This window comes from Penaeus monodon, chromosome 10 (genome assembly GCF_015228065.2).
Source record: "Penaeus monodon isolate SGIC_2016 chromosome 10, NSTDA_Pmon_1, whole genome shotgun sequence".
Classification (NCBI taxonomy): Eukaryota; Metazoa; Arthropoda; class Malacostraca; order Decapoda; family Penaeidae; genus Penaeus; species Penaeus monodon.
Window position 1 is genome coordinate 19,631,928 of NC_051395.1, and position 27,500 is coordinate 19,659,427.

General features: G+C 41.2%; 2 protein-coding genes across 2 annotated transcripts in view; one reads left to right on the plus strand and one right to left on the minus strand.

Annotated features, from left to right (window-relative positions):
• The window catches only part of LOC119577916 (importin subunit alpha-1-like), a 12,302-nt gene extending 101 nt beyond the window's left edge, over window positions 1-12,201 (plus strand). The window contains exons 1-11 of the mRNA XM_037925588.1: window positions 1-46; window positions 5,030-5,168; window positions 5,677-5,805; window positions 5,911-6,092; window positions 8,055-8,134; window positions 8,223-8,398; window positions 8,481-8,619; window positions 10,628-10,803; window positions 10,911-11,093; window positions 11,200-11,382; window positions 11,486-12,201. The exon at window positions 1-46 is cut by the window's left edge and continues 101 nt beyond it. Of these exons, the coding sequence (XP_037781516.1) occupies window positions 5,085-5,168; window positions 5,677-5,805; window positions 5,911-6,092; window positions 8,055-8,134; window positions 8,223-8,398; window positions 8,481-8,619; window positions 10,628-10,803; window positions 10,911-11,093; window positions 11,200-11,382; window positions 11,486-11,728 (1,575 nt within the window). The 5' untranslated portion in view covers window positions 1-46; window positions 5,030-5,084 and the 3' untranslated portion in view covers window positions 11,729-12,201. The remainder of the gene's footprint in view (window positions 47-5,029; window positions 5,169-5,676; window positions 5,806-5,910; window positions 6,093-8,054; window positions 8,135-8,222; window positions 8,399-8,480; window positions 8,620-10,627; window positions 10,804-10,910; window positions 11,094-11,199; window positions 11,383-11,485) is intronic.
• A 12,437-nt stretch (window positions 12,202-24,638) lies between these two features.
• The window catches only part of LOC119577917 (beta-arrestin-1-like), a gene marked incomplete in the record, with an annotated part of 121,047 nt that continues 118,185 nt past the window's right edge, over window positions 24,639-27,500 (minus strand). The window contains 1 exon segment of the mRNA XM_037925589.1: window positions 24,639-27,500. This exon segment is cut by the window's right edge and continues 1,795 nt beyond it.

A 27,500-nucleotide genomic window follows, 5' to 3' on the forward strand; every position in this document is an offset into this window, starting at 1 on the left:
GAGCCCATCTGTGCCGAGGAGAGGAAGGGTGTGTGAGGAGCACCTGGTGAGTTTTAGCCTTTATTGGCACTCCCATTCGTTTCTGTTTGTTTTCCTTAATATTAGGAGATGAGGTTAGGGCGTAGGTGTCAGATGATCAATGTGAGGTGTCGCTCTGCATTTGCTAATTAGGGAAATGGTAATCTCGGACTTGTTCAATGGCGAGCGCCATGTGGGCGACGAGGACCGGTAGAGGAAGTTGCTTGCCTTTGTTCTCTGCCTGAGTTCCCTGCACTGAAAATGAAGCAGAAAAGGACGCGCAATCTCTCGGTTTATCTGTTGTGCACGTTAATAGTTCAATGCAGTTTTCATTAATGAAGGCGGGAAGGAGGGCGGACACGTGGTTTTGAGAACTTGAGCGATAACGCGAACCGAATCAACGTCCTGCTTTTTTCGCTGAATTGCTCGCGGTCTGCGTTCGGCGGTCATGTTTTTGCCATGCGCAGTTTCCCCCTTTCCCCGGAATTGTGACCGGCTGGCGTGCTGTGCAATGGCCGCCGCTGTCCTAGTTCTGGCGCCCAGTATTCACACCTGTTGAGGCTTCGAGGCAATCGATAGTCTTCCGGGATCAGCGCAACGAACGTTCATTCTTGTTCCCTACGTGAGGTTAGGCCCAGGCGGTGCAGGAAAGAGGCATTGCTCACTTATTCAGGGCTTCTTATGACTTGATCGAATTGTACTTGTTTTCAGCCGTTCATTCTGACTTCCGGGAACGAGAGGAAAGTCTCCAGTGCTGCAAACTCACGGTGAGAATATATATATATATATATATATATATATATATATATATATATATATATATATATATATATATATATATATATATATATATATATATAATTTTTTTTTGCAAGGCATGGAAATTTTGCTGTTGTACTTAGTATATTATTAAATATGTTACAAGATTTGTAAAACTTCACTTAGGGTGGAAGGGATTTACAGATGCTGCTGTCATTGTCCCACTTGGTGCAGCATACACGTCGCTGGCACTGCAAGGCCAACGAATGTATAGAGGCAAGGGGGTTAAAGTTACCGAGAGCGACGCAGTGAGATAGAGAAAAATGGACACTGCCTTCTTGTAGAGCACAAAAAATAGAGTAGGAAGCAATATAGGTAAATCTGCAGCGGCCTTATATTAACCGGGAAATGACAAAAATAGGCCCTGCTGAACACCGCTCTGAGGCTAAGTCCCCATCCATGTTTACCTTGTGAGGACCAAAACAAATGTGACGCGTAACTCATTGATGCGATATAGCAAGTAGTCCTTATATTGCTACACGCTTGTAAGAACGATTTTGTAATTACCAGTGCCCATTTTTCCAATTTCATATATTTAATGGATTCTTTTACTTTTGTTCTACGTCTTTTACGTGTTTTGGTAATTATTTATACTATTTTATACAATATCCATGTGCGCCTGCACGTTTTGCCACCTGGAGATTTGACAGGCCGTGCAACGCCATTACAGCGAGAAACGCCGGTGAGTAATGTTTTATTTAGAGTGCCTCGTCGGTTCCGGGTCATTTTGAAAGCCACATTGTGGATAGAAAGGACAAATAGACATTAGTCTAACACAGCCTGATATTTTAACCCATCAAGTGCCCTAAATGGCGAAAGTTATTAGAAACCAAGCAATTGTGACCATAGACAGAAGCGAAGTAACGTTCGGTGTTTCGCGATATCAGTGTATGTGGTTTACCCTGGCTAGGTGCATATATTACCACGGGGGACCAGGGGGCTACACCCCCTGGCTAGGCGTATACAATACCACGGGGGTCCTGGGGGCAGAGCCCCCTGGCTAGGGAATATATAGATCGTAGTGTATAAATCCAACAGGGTTAAGGTTAGGTTGGTTTATTGGTTAGAAAGCATTGTACGATTACCACAAATATGTGGATTATGTGAAACCCCGTAGCTTTTTGCTAGACACCGGTTATTCCCATAGCTCCCCCCCCCCCCCTGAAAATTGGCAAGTCGATCTGTAGACTTTCAAAGATGTAGATTTTTGATAGCCGATTTTAGTCCCTTTTTTGTGTGTGTGTGTGTGCTTGTTTAATTCGTTCGTCGGACAATGTTTGCCCCCCCCCCCCCAACCCCCGGTTCCCCATGCGTCCAAGATCGTTGGGTAGAGGAATGATATAATAAATTTGATATTGGAATTTAGTCTTTTGGAGGTTGGGGCACTCTCGGTAACAATTACCAAGTCAAAAGCTTTTAGAGTCCTTGGTTAATGTTACCGAGTGACGCGCAGAAAAATGGACACTGCCAACTTGTAAATCTGCACACCCTTATATTTACTGGGAAATGACGAAAATAGTCCCTGCATAGCACCGCTCTGAAACTAAGTCCCCATCCATGTTTACCTTTCAAGCACCAAAACAGATGTGACATGTAACTCATTATGGCAATCTAGCGAGTAGTCCATATATTACTACGTGCTTGTGAGAACAAATATTTTGTAATTACCATTATCTGTTTTTCTAAATTCATACATTTAATGGATTCTTTTAGTTTTATTATACAACTTTTATGCATTTTGGTCATTACACTATTTTGTACAATAACCTGCACATGGAGACCTGTCAGATCTCCCAGTGGAGATCTGACAGGTCGTGCGAAGCCATTGAGGAATTTTGACTATAGATGTAAGCAAAGAAAAGTTCGGTGTTTTGCTATGTAAAGGTAGGTGGTTTTACTCTGGATTTCCAAGGGGCATATCACCCAGGCTAGGCATATATATTACCATGGGGTTCCAGGGGGCATAGCTCCCTGGCTAGGCATATGCAATTCCACAGGCGGGCAGGTCCAGGGGGCAGAGACGCCTGGCTAGGGAATATATAGATCATAGTGTATAAATCCTACCGGGTTAAGTTTAGGTTGGTGTATTGGTTAGGAAGCATTGAACAATTACAACAGGGTGTAGATTGTGTGAAATCCCGTAGATTTTTACAGAATGAAGGATTTTATTCCTGTAGTTTTTCGAAAACTGGCACATTGGTCTGTAGATTTTCAAGGATGGCGGGGACGTCCAAAGTTTCATTAGTTTTTTGTGCTTGTTTACTTTGGTCGTCAGAGAAAGTTTGGCTTGCTTTTTCAAAAAAAAAGACATTTTAACGTTTCAGAAATCACTTTCTTAGATTTTTGCAGGTTTCCATTGACAGCCAGTGCCATCCGTTACACCCCCCCCCCCCCCCCCTTCAACCCTGGTTTCCCACGTTAGTGGGTAGAGGAAAAGTATAAAAACTCTTGGTCTCTGGAGGGTGCATCAGTCCTGGTAACAATTACCGAGACCCTGGACATTTTGCCTGACTGTGGTGTACTACATTTTCTGGTATTATTTGCTAGCCCCTTATATTCCCATACCCTCCTTAATAGCATTTCAGAACAAATTTCAAATTCTGAACTTTCCATGCAAGACAACCAAAAAAAAAAAAATTGAGTGGTTACCTTGACAAAAACCAAGCCAGTTTTTATCTATGGCAAAAGGTGCACAAATTGAAAATAAGGGATATACAGGACAGAAAAGAGAAGATCGATCCTTCATTTTTCTGTCCTCATCCATGTTTACCTTGTGAGGACCAAATCAAATGTGACGTGTAACTCATTACTGCAATCTATCAGGTAGTCCATATATTGCTCCGCACTTGTGAGAACAAACATTTTGTAATTATCAGGATCTGTTTTTTCAAATTCGTTTGCAATACGTTCCTTTAGTGTTATACTTTTGGGAGGGGGGGGGGGTGGCATGGTAAAAATGAGTGTTAAAACCAACTTAATCACACTTTCACTGGCAGAAAAATAATCTGCCGTGATTGTAAAAAAAAATCATCGCATGTGCGTACGTGCCCCCGGCAGATGGTCCCACCATGCCATGGCATGTACGTACATGCCACCCGTCGGCAATGGGTTAAAAACAACTTGATCATACTTTGTGGCAATACAATATTTTGCCTTGATGTAACAAAAAAAAAAAAAAAAAAAATTGTGGTATGTACATACATGCCCCCGGCAGATAGTCCAGCCATGCCATGGCATGTGCGTACATGCCACCCGTCAGCAAAGGGTTAACTGGATCCTACAGGTTATGAAATTTTCAATTTAATTATTCAGGTAAGGTAATTAAAAATCCAAGGTAAGGTTTGTAATTTGGAAAGTTTATGGTTATTTCTATAAGGGTAGTGTTAAGGAACCCTGAGTTTTAACCCATTGCCGACGGGTGGCATGTACGCACATGCCATGGCATGGCGGGACCATGTATGTATGGACATGCCATGATTTTTACAATCACGGCAAAGATTATTTTTTTGCCAGTGAAAGTGTGATTAAGTCGGTTTTAACACTTTCTCATTTTTACCATGCAACAAACAAAAAAAAACAAAACAAAAAAAAGTGCAACAAACCAACGATTTCAACTCCATGATGCCGCGCACTGCTTATTTATTCGGACTATAGACCGAATAATGATCAACTATGGAGTCTATATAACAAACAAAAATACCCTGCAGTCTCCATCTATCAGGAAGTTTGGCAAGTAGACTGTAAAAAATAATAAACTGAAAATACAACATATCTTCGTAGTATTACAAAGAAACGGCATGGGATGCTGGTATTTGGCATGAGTGGTCGCGCATGTTAGGACGACAATATAAGCCCCCGGCAGCGAGGCTTGGGCCTCTATGACTGCTACCCGTCAGTTATGGGTTAATCCATCAATGGGTAACAAATCCCTGAACGTGATTTCTGGCAATGGCCTAACACTGAGCATGGGAGTCCACTACATCGAGCGAAATGTCCTGTTCCATGCTGTTTGGTGCATATATACAGACGTTTGATGCAAACCAAGCGGTTTAACACCGGTACGTGTGACCCGTCTGTAACGTGTTACTAATATAGCAGTTAGTCCAAGGTGTGAAGACTTATTAGTTTTATCAATGTCAGAGAAAATTGGTTATGATTTTCCTAAACCTTTCCCATATTTGTTATTTTCCAGATAATTTTTGCAGTTCGACCACTTTTTGCTCGTTAGTCTGGATTCCTCAGCAAAAATGCCTGCTCCGGCTGCAGCACGTGAAAACAGTCCTGTCCCCAGCCGCCTCAAGAGCTTCAAAAATGCTGGGAAAGATATGGATGTAAGTACAAGTAGAGCAGAGGTTGCAGTACAGTATTATATTTTAAATATAGAAAGTATTAACACTACTGTAGAGGATGGGCAGAGGGAAGACTGGAAGGCAGTAAGCATGTGCTGGGTGGATCACACCAGACAGCTCCATATTCCCTACACAACATTCATGCTAGGAATGTTTCCTTTTGTCATACACCAATATATCAAACTGGCAGAATGCCAAAAGACATTGGGAGTAGTTGACATGGAGACATCTTGTAAATCAAAGTGAAGTTTACGGGGTTATAAGATCAACAAAAGAATGCCATGTTTTGGTGCATGACATGCACAGCATGTAAATTGTGTGTGCTAAGATTCACCCTTTATACAAAGTGGTAACTAATCAGTGTTACATATTCCACTCTCCCTCCAGGAATGCCCCCAGGGCATGTGGTTCCTTAAAGAATATCATAAAATGTAATGTGAATGACATTGGAATTTGTTGATACAATGGCTTCAATTTTTTTTCTTTACAGGAGATGCGCAGACGTCGCCAGGAAACCAGTGTAGAACTTCGTAAAGCCAAAAAAGACGAACAGCTCTTGAAGAGACGAAATGTTGCTCTTGATGACCCAACTTCACCCCTTCAGGAACAGAATACATCTGTAGGTTTTTGCCCAAAACTCTCATCCAATTTTGAATAATTTGTAGATACTTTTGTATGTAATAACATTTCTTGTTTCTAATATTTATTTTCTCCCCCTTTCCAGGGTCCTACCATGTGTTTGGAGGAGATTATTAATGGCATCACTTGCAATGACACAAACAAGCAAGTCATAGCCACACAATCTGCAAGAAAGATGCTTTCTCGAGAGCGCAACCCTCCTATAGATGCCATTATTAATGCTGGCATGGTTACACCTCTTGTCGCATTCCTTGATAGAGCGGACAAGTATGTGTCTCTCTCAAAAAACATTTAAACTGATTTTGGATGGGTATATGTACTTTGCACTAATTTTTGTAAATTTTATGTTCACATAGATGGCCTCTCAAGCACTCGTCCAACTAGGAAATACTTAGGCACATATATCCAAGAGATTTTGTGAAAGTTAATATTGACATGTTTCATCACTGATACAAATATAAAAGTATAAAAATCTTTCTGAAAATCATGGTAAAAAGTAAACAGGTGTAAGATGGGCTATGGACTACTTGATGGAACACTTCTGGAGCTGTCTATAAAAACACATTTCTAAAATATAATTGGTGTACATGCATTCCTAGCTGAAATTAAATGTATTAAGATTGTAATAATGATTGAGACCAGCTTGGCATGTGCAAAGGTTTTGTCATTCTGTTCTCCACATTTGGTGCCAAGTCTGTTAAAATAATTTACTATACATGTTAGCCAGTTGGTTAAATGCCGAGTTCATTTTTGTTCTGGTTATAAGCAAATTTTATCAAGAAGGTATGTTGCAGTTTTGCTTGAAATTTAGTTCATCATTTTGTTTATCAGTTTTGGGGCTTCATCAATACTAGATATGAGAATCTATTCATATTGTTCTGGGATGGCTTGGGTTATGCATGGAATCAGATCAATTAATTCCTTTTAATTAAAGCAGGTCAATTAGGTCAAGGTTAGGAAAAGAAAACAAAACCCCATATTTCAGGCTCACCATAACCAGTAATTATATAAGTCTTGCCCCCTTTATCAACTTGTCTATTTGAAATTAACTTCTCTGGTTTCCTAAATCTTGACTCTCCTTTGATCATGGCTCTGACCACTGTTACTTTTAGCTCCCTCTTCAATGCCTGCTATCTCTTAATCCATTCTAAATTGTCCACCAAGGTCATTATGCAAATCTGGCCTCTCACTATACAAGGCCAGATAGGAATTGCACAAATGAGGTTTTCCTCTTGTTTCCTGCTCCAATGCTGTTCACTTTGCTCTTCTCCCTTCATCCCAAGATGTCTATCTCCCAGTATCCCTCCCCTCTGCCCCCTCTCTCCCAGTCAAGTTCTTCTATCATTAAATATCCAGATACTCCAGTTGCTACCACTTGTTCTGTGCCTGTCCCTCATCACTTTAGAGGTCACATTAGGCAGTGCAAAACTTCCACCCCTGTCTTCTCTACCACATTCTCTCATACCTACCTCTTCCTCCACTCTTCAGACATCTGTCCCCTCTTCTTCCCACTCTCCCAATACTCAATCTACACTCACTTCTACCCTTATCACCTGTTAATTGCTTCATAATGGCTCTTCTCCAATATTCCTTTGTCCCACACATGACCTATCACCAATTTATTGAAGCCTCTACCTCTGCTTTACCTCACTTATCGTCTTCCTAACCCCCGGCCTTTTGAACATCTTCATTGAATCCCATTAGAAGCCACCAGTGTCGGTGATACCAAGAGATTTTTGATACCATCGTGCATGCCTTATCCCATTTGCTCCTCCCCTTTACCCTTTTCACTACCATAGTCTTATAGTGCTGCATTGACCTTTAAAACAGTTTTAATAATTAACTCGTCTTTTCTTCACAATACTTTCTTATAGTGCTATATAACCTCTGATGTCTAGCATATTTGTTTTAAGCATTAAACATGGTTTTGGACAGGTATTTCAGCAGCTGTTGGTGGCTCTTTTGATTCCTAATACTGGATTTGAGAGAGGGAGGAAGAAAAGGATGAAATTTGAATATTAATGAAAGGGAAAGTTCTATAGTAAAAGAAGAAAATCTAGAATATATTAATTTTGTAGGTATTTTATCAAATTTATAACCCCCAAATGGAAAGAGGGGGTCTCAAGGTTGAGATAACACGTCAAGAATACATTAACCTTGCGTTTATGTTCATGTTGAAGAGAATACCTTAAATTGTTTATGAAGCATTCACATTTTAAAATCTTTCAGCCCACCACTACAGTTTGAAGCAGCATGGGCCCTCACGAATATTGCTTCTGGAACATCAGAGCAGACACAGGCAGTTGCAGGTAAAACTTCATATACCATTTGTTACAAGTAGATTGTTATTTTTCTGGCATACTTTTGATGATTTTAACTTTAATATATTTTTTTTAGCTTCGGGTGCTGTCCCAGCTTTTGTAAAGCTGCTGCGGTCCCCTCACAGCAACGTTGCAGAGCAAGCTGTATGGGCATTAGGTAACATAGCTGGAGATGGCCCAGAACTCCGAGACTTTGTAATCAAAGCTGGTATTGTTAAACCTCTCCTTGAACTCATCGGCCCAGAAATTGAGGTATGTTAACTTTATCATGTGTGAAATTTGTTTAATTTTCAATGTTATATTTTTGGAAATAAATATTTGTATTTTATTGCAGCACACATTCCTGCGTAATGTAACATGGACACTCAGCAACCTGTGTCGAAACAAAAATCCTTCTCCACCCTTTGAAGTAGTAAAGCAGTGCCTTCCTGCCCTCAGCCAGTTAATTAGCCACCCAGACAAAGAAGTACAAGGTGAGTCAAGATTCTAATTTTTGCATTAAGTCCTAACTGGAACAGATATTTAAGTTGGAGGAGGAAAAGCCTTGTATTCAACCTTGACTTGAATTCAGGGTAAAATGTGTTTTGACTGGCCAAATTTTAGTTAACCCAATCTCAGTTGGACAACCTATCACATCATGGCTAGGCAGTCACTTGTGCTGAAATCTCATTACATCATGCACAGTCAGGCCTGCTCCAAATAGGATCATAGGGATGGAGATTACTTTTTCTCTAAATTCCTATCAATTGGATTAAGTCATTCATTTCTTGCTTTTAACTTGATGATAATGAGCCCCCAGTCCTATGTCGAACATGTCAGGGTGCACAGGGAGTAAATTGCTCAAGAGAAAATGAAGCACTGGAAACCTAAAATTACCCTTCTCTCACTGCTATTGGCTGTGGTACAAACATTTTAGAGGCCATAAAGAGGCCTACCAACTCATCATGATGGGTATGGTTATAGATGTCATGACGTGCTAGTGAGTCGATCGGGAAGTTTCGCTATACATAGCGAACTTCCTGACCAAGAGGATGGACAATTGCCAGAAGTCACTGGAATGAGAGACACCCAGAGATTTCTGGTACTGTCATTGGACAGGTCACATGTACAAGCGTCATAATATACCATTTGGTATGCGGGTCCGGCTGTGCGCACCAGAGCGCATGGAGTGGGACATTCTGCTTCAAGTAGCGGTCTCCTGCACCCAGTGTCTTGCCGTTGCTAGAAATCGCCAAAGTTTGTGTAGATTTTTTTTACCCATTGGCATGGGGTTAAGGGGTTTCTTCTTGACAAATGCAGGCAGTGCCAAATGAGCACAACTTGTGCAAACTCAACGGTACATGACCTAAAGACATCCTGGTTTGAGTGGTCTACCATGACATCATAGAACATCATTCCAGCATCAGTGGGGCTAACTCAACCATGGTAAGTGGCTAAGAAAAGCCCTTGAAATTGTTGAACAGTAATCACTCTCAGCTGATCTGTTAATGCAACCAGCCAAGTCCTGATTTTATGAATTTGACATTTTAACTGTAGAAATGTATAGATGGCTACACAATTATTTAGTCACCAATGAGCTATTTCTCACCTGTTAACTCTTTTTCCCTGATATTCAGAAATCTTTTTCTACATTGCAATTAGTAATGTTGATAATGTTAATAATATAAATATTTGTAGCATTAGTATTGAAAATGTTAAATCATTAGCTCTACTTATTGGCACCTTGGTGGCTAAGCATTTATGGAGCCATCTGTGTGAACATTTATCAAAATACAAACACTCAATTTTCCTGTAGTATTGGGTTTATCTTCTTCCCATGAAAGTGCTACTGATAGTTTTCAATGATCCTACATATATGCTATATTGCTGGGATAGTTTTCAATGTTTACTTTGAACAGTCCATTCTAAAATGTATCTTTGCTATAGGCAGCTCAAAGCTCTTAATTTGATAATTCATTTTCATTGTAGCTGTTCATCCAGCATTAACTCAATTCTGCTGGGAAAATGCTGTGCTCATTTATTTTCTTGTGAAATAAATGAAATAAATTTATTAAACATAATTACTATTATATAGACATCAGTAATAACAGTATTAGATAACATAAAATAGTTCCGAAAATCAAGGAAAAGGATAAACAGGCAAGACAGGCAGTACTTGCAATTGGCTCATTGGTGACTTGGGTAAATGTAGCCATCTCTGTAAAAGCAATTAATAAAGTAAACTCGTTGGGCATGGCATTTATGTACATGCCATGCCGGACAGATTTTGGTAAGTTGTGTATTGGATTTTTGCTTTCCTGAATGTGCTTGCATATCTGCAATTTGTAAAATTTAATATTCTATGGTTTTTGAAAATGTGCATTCAAGTCGCTTGTAAAGGAAAACCAGAATACACACACACACACACAAAAAAAAATAATAATTATAATAAAAATAAATAAATAAAAGATTATTAAATTTCCTGTACCCTTTTTTTTCCAGCTGATGCTTGTTGGGCACTGTCATATTTGACTGATGGAACAAATGAAAAGATTCAAGAAGTCATCAATGCAGGAGTAGTTCCTCGACTGGTAGAATTGTTGAATTGCGATGAGCTTCCTGTTGTTACTCCGGCTCTTCGTGCCATTGGCAATATTGTCACTGGCAATGACTCTCAGGTATAATGTAATGTATATTACTATGGTCAGTTTGTTTATAAGTTTAAAGGAGATTGTTTAAATATAATCTACAAGATGTAGAGACTGACACTTTCATCTGATTTCAGACTGATGTGGTTATAAAGGCAGGAACACTACCTGTATTCCCCAAGTTGCTGAGGCATCATCGTAGCAACATTGTTAAAGAAGCTGCCTGGACCATTTCAAATATAACTGCTGGCAATGTAGAACAAATTCAGTCGGTTATTGAATTTGGGCTTATACGACCAATTTGCGAAGTCCTAGAAAAGGTAAAGGTTAGAATAAATAAATAAATAAATAAAATCACTTGATTTCAGTTTTATTAAATGAGATTGATAGCTTTGGAATATCTATAACTGACACACAATTTTGCAGGGAGATTTCAAGGCCCAGAAAGAAGCTGCTTGGGTTGTTACCAACTACACTTCTGGTGGCTCAACAGAACAAATTGTTGAGTTGGTGCGTCAGGGAGTCCTGCAACCTTTCTGCAACCTCTTGACAACCAAAGATGCTAAAACCGTCATGGTAGTCCTTGATGGTATTGGCAACATTCTTCAGGTAAATTTTTAGTCTCCTAAATTTTGATTTGTTGCAAGTTTAATGTATTACAATTTAGTTTTTGCTACTAAATGCCTTGTTTATTTATTGATTTATTTTTCAGACGGCAGAAAAATTGAATGAAGTCGATCGCTTAGGCCAGATGATTGAAGAGTGTGGGGGTCTGGATAAGATTGAAGAACTCCAGAATCATGAAAATGAGGATGTGTACAAAAAGGCCCTTGGCATTATTGAGAACTACTTCAATGAAGAAGTTGCTGATGATGTTGTAAGCAGCACATCCAATGGCCAGGCCTATGATTTCTCTTCTGGGAGCAACTTGCCAGATGGAGGCTTCTCTTTCTAAATTCTTCCAAATGCAGGAGTGGTGATAGATGGAAAAATCAGTGCCTTCTGAAGAAAGGAGTATTCTTTGTAGCGGGTTGCTCTTTTCAACAAGTGCAGAATAATTGTAATTTCACACCAGCATTTGAATCTTTTTGTCTTACTAAGAGTAGAATGCCTTTTTTTGTTGCTATCAAAGCATTACATGCAAACAAACTACAAGTTGTGTACTGCCTAGGAAACATTGACCAGTGAATTAATCCAGTTAAGGTGCCTGAATTACTAGTTCCGATCGTTCTTGAAAATCCTGCTCTTTACTTTAGCTATTGAACCTTTTTAGGAGTAAAATTGTTTTTATTAAAATGTACAAACTATGGGACCAGGAACACTGAAGAATAGCTTTTCCTGAGTTCCAGTGCAATGTACTTTTCTTCTTTTTCCTGTCATACATATTATTTTCATATTTCTATATCTTGAATAAAAATTTAAACGATTTTCACTTTGTTTCCAAATTCAGACATAATACAAGATGATTGGTATACCAAAGCTTAATATATAAGGTTCAATATATTAACCCAATATCAGTGGGTGGCAAGAGTACAATGCCATGTAATAAGTTTCTTTACAAATGGTTCTAGTGCTTAGTCACCAAGGAGTCCGCTCTTAGTCTTGCCTATCTCAACTGCCCTTTTCCTTCTTGCTTTCTCTTCTGAAAGCTTCATTTCTGTTATTTTATTGTCTTTGGCAGTCTTGTTGATATTAATGTAATATCAATGTTAATAGTATTAGAAAGAAAGAAAGAAACCCATTTTCCTGACAATTCAAGGAATAAAAAAAATCAGGATGGGTCACTAGGGCCAACTGAGACTCCTTGCTGGCTGAGCACACGTGGAGCCATCTGTATGTAACAAAACACTAAAATCAAAATACATGAACCTGCTAACATTGGATCATGTATTCTTCACTCTCCTGCCTTTCCCTCTCCCTCTCCCCACAATCCCATGACCTTTGGGGGCATAAACGATGAAGACAGCCTAGATCTCCCGTATCATGTGCCTCAACCCTGGGCTCAACAAATTTTTCAAGGTCTTTTATTTTTCCCCGTTCCTTTTCCCCCTCTTATCCAACCCTGGGAACCGTATTGAAAGACTGACTTTGCACCAGTCATGAACGGCCTAGGGCACGATATTCCCCTATTTTGATTTTGTAGCCCATATCTCTCCTAAACCTACCCATACAAGGGCCAGTTCCTTATTAGGGACACTGAAGCTTGTCACATTATCAATTAACCCCACATTAAAATTCTCCCGTTACCCCAACCCCATGCTCTACTTTCTCCTTTGACCGCAACTCTGAACACTACTCCCTCCTCAATACCACTTATCACTTCAGTCCAAGTCATTTACTCAACCTCCAGAAAAAATTCTCTCCCAATATCCTCTACTTCATATCCTCCACCCCCGAACCTTTCTCCATCTACCACCTATGCAGTCTTGCTGTCAACCTTTCAACACAACAAACCTGAATAATGTTAAGCCCAACCAAATGAAATCGATTTTTCGTGATCCCCTCTACACCCATATACAAGCATTGCCTCTTAAAAACAAGCAGGCAAAATTTCCTATCGCAGCTGCCTCGATCATTCCCGTCTCTTCCGAGTCCCAATGATTACTCCCAATCACTTGCTCGGTGTTGTCATGGAAGGGGGGGGGCGCCCTCAGCCCCCGCCTCGACAAATGTTTGTGTTTTCTCCCCCTTTCGTTTTCTTCATCCCCTTCTGTCCACTTATCATTTTTGCCCTTTTCGCCATAATACTTTATCATGATGCTATACAGGGGAGGGGGGGGGGGGGCCGCTTCTTTTCCCTTTTTATTTTAGGGTCACCATGGCCAATAAAGATTTCTGGTATATGTGAAAATCAGGGTTGATGGGATGTGGACAAGGTGTCGAAGTGAGCTAGTGTATCTGCCTGGTCATTGACAGGGTTCCCAATGTGACTGGAAATCCAGCAAAAAACTGAGTTGCGGTTAAATGAAATGGTTTGATTGGCTGTAGAGATTGCATAGATAATGAGTGAAAATTGTGAAGGATGAGAACTGGATGGAGGGCACGCTTTCTAATACGAAGAGGATTGCATACAATTTAATTGTAAAGACACTGGATTCAGGTGGAAGTGGGAAAACAATTTATGGAAGGAAAAATTACAACAAAACCAGCGCCACTTGCATAAATGTGTTATAAGAGTGGGTTGAGGTATGTTTGAGAAAATGAGAGGAGGATAGAAGGGGTGTCTGATTTTGGTACATCAGGGTAAACAGGATACGAGAAAGGAGTGGCGAGGAGGTAAAGGTTAAAGGGATTGAGGGACATTTAGTTTAAAGAAAGAACTGATAAACATGCAGAGCTCCAGAGAGATAGAAGGGCACGGCGTCGAGAGAGGGAAGGTAGGCCTGATTCATCGTAAGGCTCTCAACCGGAGAGGAACGGAGGGTGCCTAGGGCTAAGTGTAGACCACAGTGGTGGATAAGAGAAGTAAAGGCAGAGGAATAGATATGACAACCATAGTCAAGAGTGGAGAGGATCAGTGAGGTATGGAGATGGAGGAGAGTTATGTGATCTGAGCCCCAGGATATATATGAGAGTCTGTACGAGTTGGAGATGGTGGCAGGTTTTCTCTTTATGTAGATGTGGTCTCCCCCAGGAAAGCTTGGAGTCAAAAATGACTGAGGAATGGAAGTGGAGAGGAATATCATATAAAAAAGTGCATGTTGAGGACCTATTGTGATCGAAAAAAAAAAGGATGGAGAAAGTTTTGGAGGTGAAAAACGGAAGCCTAGGAAGATATTAAAGATACTGCAGACTGGATTAATCGACGGAGAGTAGGTAAATATACAAACAGGGAGGGTCAGACACCTGGTGGTAATACCGACATTTATGGCTAGAAGGAATAATGTACTAAGCACACTACCTTGTGGTAGTTGAAGAGGCAAATTTGACTCGGAAGGTACGATTAGAATGGAATGATTTAATAAATACACCTAGTTCCCTCGTATGACATGAGACGATAGCTGTTGCAGAATGTGGTATCCCCATTTTCCTTTTCCAAGTCGAAGAAAGCGGCTAGTATTGAGTTATGGCGTGCAAAGGTAGATGTAAAATAATTTTCTAATTGTGCAAGAGGGTCAGCTATGCCTCGTGCACGACGGAATCCTATTGACTGTTGGATTCAAAGTACCACATTAGGCGTAGATTGACGGTTCTTTCTAGGCTACTGACCATGCTAGTCAGAGCAAAGGGGCGATAATCTTGAGGGAAGGTACCGAATTATTAGCTTTAAGGAAATGTAGAACAAGAGCTTGAAGCCAGTGAGAGGGAAAGTTTCCAATTGTCCAAATATTGTTAAAGACTGTCAATAGGAAGGATAAGGAAATAGATGGAAGGTGTAGCATACGGTAATGAATGTCGTCAGGGCTTTCATGTGTGTTGTCATGACTGTAAGGCAGAAATGAGCAGTAGCGGAGATGGGGGCATTATAGTGTTCTGTAGAGGATAAGGGAAAAGGAGATGGGACTGTTTTAATGGAATGGAATTGAGAAGAAAGGTGAAAGCCACTACTGAATTGGCTGAGATATTCATCAAGTTCAGTAGCAACTTGAAAAGGTTCAGAAATGAGTGTTACGGATATGGATTACTGGGGTAGAATGAGGGGAATGTTTCCCTGATAGTTTATGGATTCTACGCTATACTGTAGAAATGAGTGTGGAGGAGGATACTAAGTATCAATTGAGATTTGGATTGTGCGAGGTAGTTGAGTTGATGTTCTTCTAAAACTGATAAAGGCCGATGTTTGGCTGGGGGTATTTCGCTAGTAGCGATAACTACTATGTCGCCCGCTTCACTCGAAGCGTTTTGGAGCATTCAGTGTTCCATCATGGAGCACCTTTAGATGTGTATGGTCAGGAAGGTCGGGGAATGGCTGTGAAGGCAGCACTCAGGATACTGATTGTGAAATAGGAAAGCATGGTTGATGTGGAAGAGAGGGAAGGTGGAGGAAGAGGGAGTTCAGAGAGCGGGAAGTAGGAGAGAGAATAGGGAAATGACCACCATAGAGAAGGTGGTCCAGAATTGACCAGTGAAAATCGAGATGAAGGGAAGGGGAGGAAAGAGAAAGGTCATGGCATGAAAAGGTTTGAGTGCGTATGTCGAAGTGGGTGGGGCGATGTGAGCTGAGAAGGATACGGTCAGGGTTAGAAAGAAGTGTTCTAGGGAACGCCCTCGGGAAGTAGTGGTAGAGTCACCTCAAAGAGGTTGATGACAGTTAAAATTACCGACTATAAGGAATGATGGTTGAAGTGAAGAAAATAAAGTTTCGAAGGCATGGATGTCAATGGGAAGAGAAAGAGAAAAGTAAACTGAAGAAGAAAGATTTGTATATCTAGGATTAGGGGAAGGAGGTGAAGGTGTAGTATGAGGAGGTTCATCAGGGAAGGTGGAATTAGGGGAATGAGGTGAAGGTGTAGGGAAGGTGAGATCCAGGGAAGGACATTTTGACAAAAGGAATTCACATGCATATCTAGGAAGGAGTGGTAGGGATAGTAGAAAAGGAGGGGGTTTTGGTGTGAGTGGAGGGGAAGATAGGGTATGTTGGGAGGGGGTAGGGAGATTATGGGAAGGAGGAGGGTGGATGTCAGTAATCACTTTGAATGTAGCCGGAATGGGGTCAGATAAATTGGAGGATGGATGAGAGAGAGGAACCTTCTCTTGAGTCTTGCTTAGGAAGTTTCTAATGTTCTCAAGGGTTTCTGGAGGGGATTTGGGCGGGGAATTTTGGGAAACAAAGGATTTTTCATGATGAGATGTGGAGAAGATAGGCAACTGAGGAGCAGAGGATGTAGATGTGGGAAGGGATCTGTATGGAAATGGGATGGAACATTTGGTGCGATAGGTATGTTGAGAAATGGGGAGAGGCATAGCGGGAGTTGTTGGAGTATCTGGATTTAGAATGGAAAAAGGATTTGACTGGGAGGTAGGGGAAGTAGAGGTGGGAAGCTGAGGAGTAGGGAGTGATTGAAAAACTTCATAGGCGTGCTTCCTGTCTGGCCTTTCGTAGAGTGAGGCCAAGTTTATATCTGAGAACTGCTACTTCAGACTCTAACTTATCGATAGGGCAGCCCATATAATCATGGGATCCACTGCAATGAGCACATATACGTGATTATGCAGAGCAGTTTGAACGGTCATGACCAGGTTGGGTACAAAGTGGGCAGCGGGCTGTAGAGCGACAGTGCTTTGCAGGGTGGCGAAATTGCCAACATTTCTAACATTGACGGAGGGGGGGGGGGTGATATCGGCTGACAGGGCTATATTGATGTGGGACTTCGGCGGCCTTTAGGGGGAAGAGTGTAGCACTGTACTGATACTGCATCGTGGTCCCTGAGGCAGGTAAGTGGGTCGTCTTCAGTCTGACCAATCTTTGTCGTAGATAGTGCAATCAGCCGGGGAGATGGAAACACTTCCAGTACATGTATTAAGGGAGGAGTGGTCTTGGGCAGGAGTAGGTTTGCCAGGATAAAGAGTGGAATTGGATGTAACTGACAAGGCGTCGGGACGACTGTGGAAGGAAATTTATTTAGCCCATGTGGTATTCAAAAGGTTTGTAAAAGTGGGAATTGTAGAGGGGCGAGGACAGGTGGAGGAGGGAGCTGTGTGGAGTGAGTGTACTGTAGGGATGAGGGCAACAGGGTTGAAGAGTTGTAATAAGGGAGGAGGAGGCAGGAAATGAGGACGATTGTGCAGGAGGTGGGTTGGAGGATATTGGGGGTGAAGAAGGAGTTGAAGTTTGAAAGTTAATTTATAACTTGGGTAGATGATTCGGGGTGGGTCAAGTTGACAGCTCGTGTCGATGAGGGGGTGCAGTAGCAGTGGTCAGTGCCGTGATCAAATCAGAGTCGGTAAACCAGAGATTCAGGGAGGCTCGTTGATAAAAGGGCAAGCCTTCATACCCCTGATAAGGGTACAAAATCTTCATTACTGGCCATGGTAAGTCTGGGGAAGATAAAAGGTTCATCCTCCAGGGTCCACATGAGGGGTAAGGGCTACACAATTAACCAAGGGAATACCGTGCCCATGGCTCCCTGAGGCCGTTCATGACTGGCACAAAGTCAGCCTTCAACACGGCTCTTACATCTTAGGAATTTGACAGGGGAAGGAGTTGGGGAAGATAAGGAAAAGGACAGAGAAGAAAAGACCATGCAAAATTAGTTGAATGGAAGACTGAGGCCCAAGGTAAAGGAGATCCTCAACACTGGGCCTCATTCTCCATCTCTTAAGCCATCCCCACGACAAAGAGGGGCAAGGGATTGAGGGGGTTTATAACTATTAATTCCACAATGCCCCGTTCTTCTACTACCCCACCTCTTTAATTACTTTCATTGACCAAGCCAAATGGGGTCGATTTTTTTTGTGTTCCCTTCTACAGCCCCTTACTCTGATAACACGCCTCTCTTATAGCAATGCCTTCAAAAACAAGTAGGCAGTTTCCTTCCACATCTGCCCCGATCGCTCCTACATTGTCAGTTGCATCCAAATCCCAAGCTAAACATTATCTACTATGACTTCACTGGAACCCTTCCATACTCAATACTTGTACCGGAACTGTCTCCATCTCCCCAGCAGACTGCCCTTTCTCTGACAAGGATTGGTGAGACTAGAGAAGACTTATTCGCCTGCCTCGTTGACTATGATGCAGTACTAGAGCCCGCCGTAAGTCCTCCACCAATATTGCCAAGATTACTTTCCATAGACATGACCTCTCCCTTCATGTTTATATCGGTGGAGAGTCCCTCTCTGTCCGACCATATCAAGCTCTCTCCGTCAGTGTCAGAATTGTAGGCGTCTAAGCTACGCTGCCTAAATACTGCCGCTCTACAACATGATACCCTCCCTGTATGTGCTCAACCTGCTCATGATCAATCAAACTGTTCTGCACTGTTCTGTGCCAATTGTGGTGACTCCCATAATGTATTTTATATGGATTGCCCTGCCTACAAGTTTGAGTCTGAAGTGGCAATTCAAACTTGGCAGGAATCACGCAGACGAAGTTTTTCTTACTCCCTACTCCAATGTTGTCTTTTGCTCCGCCCCTTCCTCTCCCTCCCAAGATGTTTCACACCCCCAGTATATCTTCCTTATCCCAATTCTACCCCCTCCCTTTCCCTCTTTCTCCCTCAGTCAAATCCTTTTGCCATTCTAAATCCACACACCCTAATCTCTACCACTATTCCAAATAAAGACATTCCAATTTCTACTTCCCCGGTATCTACTCCTCCTCCTTGTAACTCAACTCATCACATAAGACAGGCTAATTGTTCCACCCCATCTTCTACCACACCCTCTTCTTCTCCACATAAGAAAGCTTTTGTTTCTCAGACCTCCCCAACGAACTCCACTTCAGAAACTCTCGAAGACATTCAAAATTATCAAATCATGAACATCGTCAATCCCTTCGCTCCCATTCTCTCTACACTCAAAGTAACTGCCGACATCCATCCTCCTACTCATGTTCCCCCTACACCCCTTCCTCCCACCTCCTCCTAACACATCTCATCTCCCCCTGCTTCATCTGCTTTATTCATTCCACTTACCCCTGGATATACATGTGACTCTTTGTCACAACAACCTCCTTCCCTGGGTTCTCTTCCTCCTAACATTTCTCATGAAACTGTGGTCTTATTACACTTAAACCTCCATTTCTCCTTTTGCTAATCTCACCGTATGGACATACTTACAGTATCCCACATTTCTTCCTGAACTGCTATACGACTGACGTGTAGCGCATTTAATCTTTATCCTTTTCACTATTACACCTTTCTACAATGCTATATGACAATTGGTGCCTAGCCCATTCATTTTGCTTTGTAACCATTAACTGTCTGAGTACCAAGCAAGTGTACTATCTGCCTTGGTTGACCTCACCGGCAAAGTTGTATCTGCCCCTCAATTTTCCACTTAATACTTGTGCCGAAACGTTTCCATCTCCCCGGCTGATTGCCCTGTCTACAAGAATTGTACAATCTATGAAAACGACCTTCTTACCTGCCTCGTTGACTATGATGCAATATCAGTACAGTGCTACACAATTTCCCTCAGAAGCCTCCGAAAGTCCTACATCAATATTGCCAAGATTACCTATCGTAAACATAACGTCCCTACGAATTCTATATTGGCGTAGTCCTGCTCTGTCCGACCATATTACCCCTTACCCCACCAGTGTCAAAAATGGCGTTTTGGCCACCCTGTCAAACACAGTCGCTCTACAATCTGCTGCCCTCTGTGCCCTACCTTGCCACGACCGTTCAAAGGGGTTAGCTATGATGACTCCCATAATGTATTTTATAGGAATTGCATTGCCTTTGAGCCTGAGATAGCAGTTCTCAGATTCAAACTTGACGTCACCCAGACAGTGAGCACACCGACGGTTTTTCTTTCATTCCCTACTCAGGTGCTGTCCTTCACTCCTTTTCCCCCTTCTCAAGTTTCTCTACATCTCCCTTAGTATCTCTTTCCCCTACTCCTCAATTCCCACCTTTTTATTCCCGTTCCTTCTACATTTATAGTGTCTTTATGTTCCTCCTATCCCTCTTCCTCCCACTCCCTCCCAACACACCCCATCCTCCCCCTCTCCACCAACACCAAAGCCCCTCCTTCCCCTCTCATCCCAACCGCACCCTCCTGCATGTTCACGTGACTTCCTTTTGCTACAACAATGTCCTTCCGCGGCGTCGTCTCCTGATGTTCTTCCAGATACTTCACCATTTTACCATTTCTACCCTTATTACCTGTTGATTGTTTCATTATGGCTCTCCTGCACTGGAATCTTTGGCATCTTCTATTTATCAGTTTTCATTCTCTTCCTGTCTCATCTATAATTGTCCATCAGAAAACCTTTATCTCTTACACAGCTAGAATCTTCATCGCTGGATCACAGTTCTTTCAAAATAATTCTCCCCTTCTCTCCCTATTGACTTTACAGTCTGAAATTACTTTTCAACTCCAACCATCTTTCCTCATAGCTGGTGACTTTAACTGCCACCATACTCTTTTGGGTTACAGTGGTCACAAAGCCAAATAAATTTGTGACATCAAAGGTCTATAACACCATAAATAGGTGTAGTAGTGAAAAGGGTGAAGGGGTTAGCTGATGATTAAATGTGCTACACATCAAAGTATACCAGTTCATTGAAAGAGCATAGAGGATTAAGGGTAGAGAGAGTGAGTAAATGGCCTAAAGCAGGGATTAACATGGATGATTAGATCAAAGTTGTCAAAGGAAGAAGGATGGACTTCTGCAAGTATATAGGTAAGGTAGGGATTGGCAAATGGAGAATAGGGGGGTTAATTGTAATTAGATCAGTTTCAGGAAAGAAGTCTGGAGAGAGAGAACCCTGGGAAGGAGGCTGTTCTGGCAGAGTCACTTGTTTACATCCAGGGGAAAGTGGAAGGGATGATGGGGAAGGAAGGGGGGAATGGGATGTTTTGAAAGGGGTGGGAGGAAAGGATGTAGGGATAACGTGTAGTTACTTTGAAGTAGAGGAAATGGAAGTAGAGAGATTGGAGGACAGATGCAGTGTAGGCATATCTTGGGTCATGATTAGATATTTTTTATTATCTTTAAGAGTTTCTGAATTAGAGTTGGTTGGGGAGGTCTGAGAAAAAAAAAGTTTTCTTATGAGGTGGAGGAGGGGACAGACATTTGAGGAGCAGAGGAAGAGGATGATGTAAGAGGGGATGTAGTAGAAGATAGGGTGGAATGTTTGGCTTGTCTTGTGCGATGAGTTAGGTGAGGAGGAAGAGGGAATGTCTGGGTTTTGAATGGCAAAAGAATTTGACTGGGATGAAGACACTATGCTTCTTATCTGGCTTTGCATAAAGTGTGCCAAGTTTGAATCTGAGAATTGCCACTTCAGACTCAAACTTTTAGGAAGGGCATCCCCTTTGAAGTATATGGGAGCTGCCACAATTGGCGCAATTGCTTGACTGTCCAAAGCAATTTGATCAGTTACAACCAGGCTGGGCAGGATGGCCTAGACACCAACAATTTTGACACTGACAGGGAGGAAGGTTGATATGGTTGGAGTACTGCGGAGAGGTAGATAATAAGGTTGCATTGTAGTAATAAGGGAGGATAGGGTAGTTGGAGAAGAAAGTTGTGGGGGTGGAGATGAAGGATATTGGGAGTGGAGGAATGTTTCCTGGAGATTTAGTATTGGCCTGGATGGATAATCCGGACTAGATTGTGGTGATAGTAAGCAATGAGCAGGGGGTAATAATAGCAATGTGCAGTCATGGTCAAAGTAGAGCCTGGGATCAGGGACACAGAATTGAGATCAGTGGGGCAATTTGATAAAGGGGCAAACCTCAATGTCCTTATTAATGGTACAAAGTAGTCATTACATGGTAAGCCTAGTGTATGCTGGGGAGAGAAATAGTCTATCCCACAGGGTCCCCTTGAGGGGTAAGTGCTAGAGAGCTAAACAGGGGAATACCATGCTCATGGCTCCCCCAGGCTGTTCATGACTGGCACAAAGTCAGCCTATCATCTTTCAACACAGCTCTCACACCTTAGAAAGTGGATAGTCGAAGAGGTTGGAGAAGAGAAGGAAATGGAAAGGGGAAGAGGAAAATGGGGGAGGGGATAGACAACGAAGAAGACTGTGCAGGAGGAGATAAGAGTGGAGGATGTTGGGAGAGAGGAAGGGATATATTCTGAAGGCTGAGTAATGAACTGGGTGAATAATTCTGAATGGATAGAGTTGAGAAGAAGGCTACTGAGAAGAGGGTATTAGTATCAGTAGTTGGAGCCATGATCAAAGGAGAGGCAGGGGTCAGGGAACCAGAGGTCAAATTTAGATAGGCTAATTAATGAAAGAGCAAACCTTAATGCCCTTAACCCATTTCTGACATGCCATTTATTTTTTGTTACAATCACGGCAAAATATTATTTTTCTGCCACTGAAAGTGTGATTAAGTCGTTTTTAACACTATCATTTTTACCATGAAAAAAAAAAAAAAGTAAGCAAGCAAGCAAGCAAGCAAGCAACAAACTGACGATTTCAACTCCATGATGCTTATTTTATTCAGACTATAGACTGAATAATGATCAACTATGGAGTCTATATAACAACAAAAATACCCTTGAGTCTCAATTTATCAGGAAGTTTGGCAAGTAGAGACTTCATAAAATAATGAAAACTGAAAATACAACATATCTTCATAGTATTACGAAGATGCTGGTATTTGGCATGAGTGGTCGTGCATGCTAGGGCGACCATATAAGCCCCCGGCAGCGAGGCCTGGGCCACTATGAATACTACCCGTCGGGAAAAGGTTAATAAGGATACAAAATAAAAAATTATTGGCCAAGGCAAGTCCGAAATATGTGGGGAAGTGAAACAATTTACCCCTCAGCCTCCACATGGCTCTCCAAGGTCATTCTGGAATGACACAAAGCCAGCCTTCATATCTTCAGCAAGGCTCTTACACCTTGGATGTGGACAGAGGGAATTGAAGAAAAGAAGGAAAAGGAAAGAGGGAGAAGAAAAGGCCATATAAAATTAGTGAGGCATAAGGTAAGGGCAATTCCCAACATTGAGCCTCCATCCCTTTCTTCTATGCCCCCCCATAACAACTACAGTATAGAAAATGATGGTTGGTCATCTTCTATTTGAGGTTACTGGTGTCTTATCTCTTTGGGGAGTATTTGTTGTGGGTGTAAGTGCCCACAGGTATGGCTGGGTGTTGGTGGTGAAGTTGGAGATCAACGGGGGAGCCGGCAGGCTCCCCAGTCGGCTAAGGACAGGGCAGTCCTTGTGGTGCTGCTGCTGTTGTCTGGTTCTGCTGGAGAATCGGGGAATGCTGATCTCGTTTCAGGCTCTGCGGCTTAAATAAACGAGCGCTGTGTAAGCGCGTAGGGAACGAGGGGAGCCCGCTGTCCAATGAGTGCGGACATGGCTGTGGACCTGTGTGACCCAACCTGGGTAACTATGCTGAACTCCGGGTTGCGGGGACGTGCTGCTACAGGTACTCCCCCTCCAGAGAGTGAGCAAAGCGAGCGAGTGAAATACCATATCGTATCACTCCGGTGGTCACCAGTATAGAAGATGATAGGGTGTCATCTAGTATGGCTGGGTGCAGAAGATGAGGTCGGTGATCAACTGAGGAAGCCGGCAGGCTCCCCAGTTGGCTTAGGACTGGGGAGTCCTTGTGGTGCTGCTGCTGTCTGGTTCTGCTGGAGGATCGGGGAATGCTGATCTCATTTCAGGCTCTGCGGCTTAAATACACGAGCACTGTGTAAGCGCGTAGGGAACGAGGGGAGCCCCCTGTCCAATGAGAGCAGACATGGCTGTGGACCTGTGTGACCCAGCCTGGGTAACTACGCTGAACTCCAGGTTGCGGGGTCGTGCTGCTACAGCGGGCATGGAATGGGGGGGGGGGGGGGAATGAAAATCAATGCTATAACAAAAGAGGTTTTAAATAATACTGCTTATTTGGTGCCTTAATGCCCTTAATAAGGATATAAAATTAAAAATTATTGGCCAAGGCAAGTCTGAAATATGTAGGGAAGTGAAACTACCCCTCATGCTCCACATGGCTCCAAGGTCGTTCAGGACTGACACAAACCCAGCATTCATCCTTTCTGCATGGCTCTTACACCTTGGAAGTGGACAGAAGAAGGAATTGAAGAAAAGACGGAAAAAGAAAGAGAGAAGAAAAGGCCATACAAAATTAGTGAGGCAAAATGTAGGAGTGATTCCCAACATTGAGCATCAGTCCCTGTCGTCTATGCCCCCCATAATAACAACAGGTATGGAATTGGGGGGTAAGGAAATGAAAATAAATGCTATAACAGAAGAGGTTTTAAATAATACCACTTATTTGGTACACTTACATTTATTCATTATACACAAATATATAGGAAAATACATAAAATAATGTCTTATGCAGAGGACATAAAATAAGTTTGGACATATTTTGTGACCAAAGCTGTTAAAACTGTACATTAATCACTGCCAGACAAGACTCAAGAAGAGCACAGTGTGCTACCACGCTGAAGTACAAAGAGCAAAGGAACAAGAAAAATTTGTAAAAAAGCTCTGAGGTTTTATTGTCAGATTGCTTTTGGTTTCTTTACTAATTTCTTGTTTGACTGTTTTTCTCATTTTACAAACTATATAATCAGACAACAATTATTTGAGTAAGGTGAGCATGATTTAAAGTACAGCACTGAGTCATCACAGAAGTGCAAAAGAGACAGAATTTATATAAATGCATTTACAGTTGCCAATTTATGCATATGCTGCACTCTATAAGTAGCATCTAAATAAATAGAAAACTTCAGCTTTCAGTAAGAGTATCTTACGTTGCAGTAATGACTGAGTCAAGATCATGCTCTACCACACATTGCTTTCCCTCACTGCTGTAAGATGCTGGGACACAGGAGTAAGGATAACAGGCCATTGTCTTGAGAAAACTTGACTGAACCTTTTGTCTAACCTGTTGTCAATTTGGATGGATTCAAGCAAGAGAACACATGCACAGTGAAGAATCACTGAGGAGGAATGTCAGTGACAAGAATACTTGTGATATTAACCATGTTGTACAGTACATGGCAGCAGTGGGAAAGATGCTTTCATCTCTCCCAAGCTCAACTGACAAACAATGATTTCATCTACATAACACTGATGCTATAACACTGCCCCATATATGTGGCAGGATCTCAGTAACACTGCTTCATGTATAGCAGGTTCTCATTTCATACAAATACTGTACACAAACATTATGTTTATAAACAAAGATGCAGTATAGTAACTTTGGCAAAACTAGGGTTACCTATTAAATGCTGAACATGAGTAACAATGATTTCTTTCAGTAATTATGCCTTCTCATTACAAGAGTATATATATTTTTTTACATTTTCACATGTAATATAACATACCAAAATTATAGTTGAAATGCAGGGATCTATAGTTATATCTACATAATAGTCATCATGTTTTTTTCACAAAAGTATTCCTAATGCCATAAAGTCTGAATGCTTCTCATGAAAATAGTGTAAAGAAAATCTTACTAGACATATGCTAATGACTTGTCTTAACTACCATTTCTACTTACAAAAGACCTCACTTTCATAGCACTTTCACAGTAGTTTGACATAGCACTGGCTGGAAAGAGGACTGAAATCTCTATTTTTACAGCAGAGATCATATAAATTATGTCATGGATATTTCAAAGTATCCAATTTGCATGAAACCTAATAGGACCACTTCTGTCAGCTGACATTCTCAAACTTGCTTGTGTACACCAAATTTAAACTGACAATAATTGTACCATCCTACCTGAATTTTGAGTAATTTGATTTCCCACAGCATACCAGAACAATCATGCTGTCTTTTTGTGATACCCATAGTCCATAAAGTTTATATATATATATAAAAAATGTTAGTATTATCAATACACAATGTATCGAACATATAACTAACATTTGCTTGTGCTGCTACATACCATAGAATCATGTATTTTTAGTCTCTCTACTTCTATATAAAAGAAGACTTATCAAGTGAAACCACATTCTATATAGAGCCAATAACTTTTCTTAAAACATGAAAAAATAATTATTCAACTTAAAGAGTTAAACAAAGAAATTCTCATAAACACAAATTCAGGAATTATGTTTGATAACATGATTTGTGCTTTACTTTGTGCACAGATCCACTTCATAAAGATAACATTCTGTAAGCAAGCCACATTGTCACCCTAGTCAAAAAGGATTATTACACTTAAATATACTTTGGTAAACCTACTCTGTTGATTTTACAAAGCATTACAAGGAATACTGCATTAACAACACCTAATATGTGTAACACAAGTCCAGACTTTTTACAGTAATGCCCCATACTTCATCATAATGTAATGGAACTTGTCATTTTCAAATCCATATTATCTGAAGAACTTACCAAATTCACATCATTCATCAACTTCATATTAAAAGATTGAATAAATAATATGATAAAACATTTGTAAAATACATACAATCACAATACCCTTCACAAAATCAAGTGCTTGACTGAAAACTTGCAATTCAAGCTTCATTCATAAATATCTAAATGTCATACGCACATTCAAACCTTCTTCTGTGCAACGACACAATATTTTCCAACACTTACAGAAGAAAACTAATAATGGCCAGTATATTTTACCAAATGAAAAATACCCTCAAACAAAAGTTCTTCCACACTAGCACTCATACAAATTGCCCAGACATGCATGTTCACCTTGCCTTTTTTTTAATATACCATGAAATTAACCAAAGAATCATAAAAGCAAACATCTTACAATAGATCTCATATATATTCCAATGTCATAATGATTTGCCTGACCTATTTCACACAATTCAATCAACAAAACCAAGACAATCCATGTTCATTTGTACTGCATTCTTTCAACACAGGTACCCATTTCACAATCTAGCGAAGGAATGCTTTCAAGTTAGTGTATGACACTGTAATGCCACAAAACAGTCATAACTAGAGACAGGTTCTACAAGTGCTGAGGTAGCTTGTCCTCTAGAGTTAGTGCATACTAAATGGCTACTCATTTCTTACAAGTGGATGTTGTTGCCTTTGCTCTGCATCCTAAAATCAAAAACTGTAATCATTTTTATATTTAACAGACCAAAATTTTATAATCACCATAAAGAAGAGTAATGTATCCTTTACAGAAAGCTTATACAAATAATT